We start from the raw sequence: 3,920 nt of genomic DNA, 5'->3' as shown, positions 1-3,920 counted from the left end.
GGGGGTAGCAGAAGTGTTCTGGGACTAGAATGACAGGACTCAGAGTGGAATGACAGCCCCTGGGGGTAGTGGATGTGTTCTGGGACTGGAATGACAGGCCCCAGAGTGATATGATAGCCTCTGGGGGTAGCATATGTGTTCTGGAACTAAAATGATAGGGCCCAGAATGGAATAATAGCCTCTGGGGGTAGCAGAAGTGTTCTGGGACTGGATTGATAGCCCCTAGAGTGGAATGATAGCCCCTGGGGGTAGCAGATGTGTTCTGGGACTAGAATGACAGGACTCAGAGTGGAATGATAGTTCCTGGGGGTAGCAGAAGTGTTCTGGGACTGGAATGACAGGACTCAGAGTGGAATGATAGTTCCTGGGGGTAGCAGAAGTGTTCTGGGACTGGAATGACAGGACTCAGAGTGGAATGATAGTTCCTGGGGGTAGCAGAAGTGTTCTGGGACTGGAATGACAGGACTCAGAGTGGAATGATAGTTCCTGGGGGTAGCAGAAGTGTTCTGGGACTGGAATGACAGGACTCAGAGTGGAATGATAGTTCCTGGGGGTAGCAGACGTGTTCTGGGACTAGAATGACAGGACTCAGAGTGGAATGATAGTTCCTGGGGGTAGCAGAAGTGTTCTGGGACTAGAATGACAGGACTCAGAGTGGAATGATAGTTCCTGGGGGTAGCAGAAGTGTTCTGGGACTGGAATGACAGGACTCAGAGTGGAATGATAGTTCCTGGGGGTAGCAGAAGTGTTCTGGGACTGGAATGACCGCCCCTAGAGTGGAATGACAGCCCCTGGGGGTAGGAGATGTGTTCTGGGACTGGAATGACAGCCCCTGGAAGTAGCGGAAGTGTTCTGGGACTGGCATGACATGGGCCAGAGTTGGATGACAGTCCCTGGGGGGTAGGAGATTTATTTATTGCATTTATACTCCATCCTCCCAGCCATGGCCGGCTCAGGGCGGCTTACAACAGCATAAAAACAACAATAAATAATGTAATAATCCTAAAACCGTAACATCACAATATGTGATGTCTTCTGGGACTGGAATTACAGCTCCTAGAGTGGAATGATAACCCCTGGAGGTAGCAGATGTGTTCTGAGACTGGAATGACAGGCCCCAGAGTGGAATGACAGTCTCTGGGCGTAGGAGATGTGTTCTGGGACTGGAACGACAGCCCCTGGAAGTAGCAGATGTGTTCTGGGACTGGAATGACAGGGCCCAGAGTGGAATGACAGCCCCTGGAAGTAGCAGATGTGTTCTGGGACTGGAATGACAGGGCCCAGAGTGGAATGATAGCCCCTGAGGATACCAGGTGCCTGTGCCTCACTGAGCCCATCCTCCCACTATTGTTGAGGCAAGTTTAGGGCAATGCCAACCATTTCACACTGCCTGGGAGCCATCCTCAACTTCCGTGGGTCAACCACCTGCGATCTCCCCGGGTGCCACCCACAACTTCCCTGGGCCAATTCTCTGCTGGAAATGTGATAACTGGGCAGGGCCAACTTTCCTGCCCTGCCCAGGAGCCACCTGTACAGTCGCCCGTGCAAGTCAATTGAAATTCCTGACTCCCGTTATTTCCAGTGTACTTTCAAGCCTCTCTCATTGTTTCCAGTGGGCAATCCCGCCATTCCTTTTAGTACATCCCCCTTCTCTATGCTGTTACCATGAAATGTTCCGTCTTGAATCCTTACACGGGTTTCCCATCCAGCCCAGATTCAGCTCTGTCTCCTTGTCTTCCCCATCAGTCTCTGCCTTCTCTTTGTTCTCATCCCAAAGTACCCCATGCCTACCTTCATTTCCTCAGGCCTAGTTCAAAGCTGTCAGGATGGGTCTTGCTCTCTTTGATGTGCTACCCTTTCCCCCCCTTATGCCTGGAACAGTGTTTCAAAATACCCATGTGATGATGCCCCCTTCGAATGGAGGCTCAGAACTGCCATTCCTGTAAAGCCTTGGGCTCGGCTTTTTTATTTGTCATCCGCTATTGACACTGACAAGGAGCTGCGGTGGCCCAAGTGGTTAAGACGCTGAACTGCAGCCTGTGGAAGGTCAGTAGTTCAGCATTTTGAGACCCGAGTTGCCGCATGATGGAGTGAGCTCCCATCTCTGGTTCCAGCTCCTGCCAACCTAGCAGTTCGAAAGCAAGAAATTGCAAGTAGATCAATAGGTACCAGATAAATAGGTACCACTTTGGTGGGAAGGTAACAGCGTTCTGTGCGCCTTGGTGTTTAGTCATGCCGGCCACGTGTCCACGGAAACGTCTTCCGACAGCGCTGGCTCTTTGGCTTGGAAACGGAGATGAGCACCGCGACCCTAGAGTCGGACTCGACTGGCTTTCAAGCAAAGGAACCTTTACCTTTACCTTTTTTATTGACCCTGATATAGCTGAACTATATGTGTATTCTGTTTACCTTCATCTTTGAGTTTTTCTTCTATCTCTGACTGTATTTAAACTGTAAGATTTTAAGGGCAGACACACACACCCCTGCATCTCATGTTCTGTAAAGCGGGTGGGGGGTCATTGAATAAACATCCTGACGAAAGTATGTGACGAAGGAAGCTTTGACTCTTGAAAGCTTCTGCCCTGAAAATGTTATTAGTCTCTGTGGTACTACTGGACTCAGATCTAGCTGTTCTAACGCAGCAACCCTCTGAAACTGTATAAACATACTTGATCGTATTGGTCTGTAGTAGAACCAGTTAGATTTGAGTCAAGTATTTATGTGCCTCCTGTTTATATGCCAATAATTCAAAGACATTTTAATGGCTTTCCTCTTTTTTGTTTTAGTGAGGCAGAGAGTTCTTGGCATGAAGACCCATGAGCTCATCTTGCCAGGAGAAGAGAAGTTAAAGCTAACCGTCTCTCTGCCTGCAGTGACAACTGATGAAAATGAGTCACAACAAGAACCCGGTCCAATTCAGGTAAATATAACAGAACATTCTAATCTAGGGAAGTTCTTCTGTGCTATGCAATTTGACCATTTCAGGAGACAAAGTCACAGGTAGGGATGGGCACAAACCTCATTTTTGTGATTCATTTTGGTTCGTGACCCCTGCTTTCTGCTCCCCGCCGCTTTTTGCAGGGAGCAGAAACCAGGGGTTTCCCTGCAAAAACAGCTGAGCGGCAGGGAACAGAAACCAGGGGTTTAAATGCCCTGCCCTGTGTAAATTATAAAGGCCCTGCCCTGTGTAAATTGATGGCGCAACCAGAAGTCCAGGGATGTAGCAGGTCAGGCCAGGGTAGCGTTCGGTAGAGTTGACTCTCTCTCTCCCCCTTCCCAGCAAGGAAGGTGGTGTGCAAAGCAACACCACCCACCTTGCAGGCTGCACATTCGTATAGTCACAAGGAATATACTAATCTCTTCACCACCTTGAGGACCTTATTTGGGCGGAAAAGGAGAACAGAAATGTTTTTAAATAAATAGTAAATCTTACAGACCCTGACCTGCATAGCCTGGGCTAGCCTAATCTCGTCAGATCTCAAAAGTTAAGCAGGGTCGGCCCTGGCTGTATTGGGATGAGAGATCTTCAAGGAATACCAGAGTTTTGATGCAGATGCAGGCAATGGCAACCACCTCTAAACAGTTCTGCAATTGAAAACCCTACAAGTCACCGTAAGTCAGCTGTGACTTGACGGCAAAAAACATCAAAACAGATTGTACAAATATAGCCGCAGCCAGGGGTCATTTCCTGCCGGAGCGCACAGGAGCGGAGCTCCGGCAGTAAAGAGCCCAGGGGGCGGGCACATGCAACAAGCCCCACCCCCTGCTCCCAGCAGCCCTCAGAGCAAGAAGCAGCCAGGTAAGCTGCAGAGTTCCCTCCCCCGCCCACCTCCAAAACAGTCCAGTGGCACCTTTAAGACCAGGTTTTATTCAGGCACAAGCTCTCCCTCCTCTGCCAGGACGGATCTGCACGTGTGTGT

General features: G+C 49.6%; 1 protein-coding gene across 1 annotated transcript in view; it reads left to right on the top strand.

Moving 5' to 3' along the window:
• The window catches only part of LOC107125579 (poly [ADP-ribose] polymerase 14-like), a 13,807-nt gene that overhangs the window by 1,460 nt on the left and 8,427 nt on the right, over positions 1 to 3,920 (top strand). The window contains exon 2 of the mRNA XM_015429005.1: positions 2,787 to 2,920. Coding sequence (XP_015284491.1) covers positions 2,787 to 2,920 — 134 coding nt within the window. The remainder of the gene's footprint in view (positions 1 to 2,786; positions 2,921 to 3,920) is intronic.

This window comes from Gekko japonicus, unplaced genomic scaffold, assembly GCF_001447785.1.
Source record: "Gekko japonicus isolate JY-2015 unplaced genomic scaffold, Gekko_japonicus_V1.1 scaffold1369, whole genome shotgun sequence".
NCBI lineage: Eukaryota > Metazoa > Chordata > Lepidosauria > Squamata > Gekkonidae > Gekko > Gekko japonicus.
Note: the sequence above shows the minus strand (reverse complement) of the source record. Positions and strands in the feature narration are given on the sequence as shown.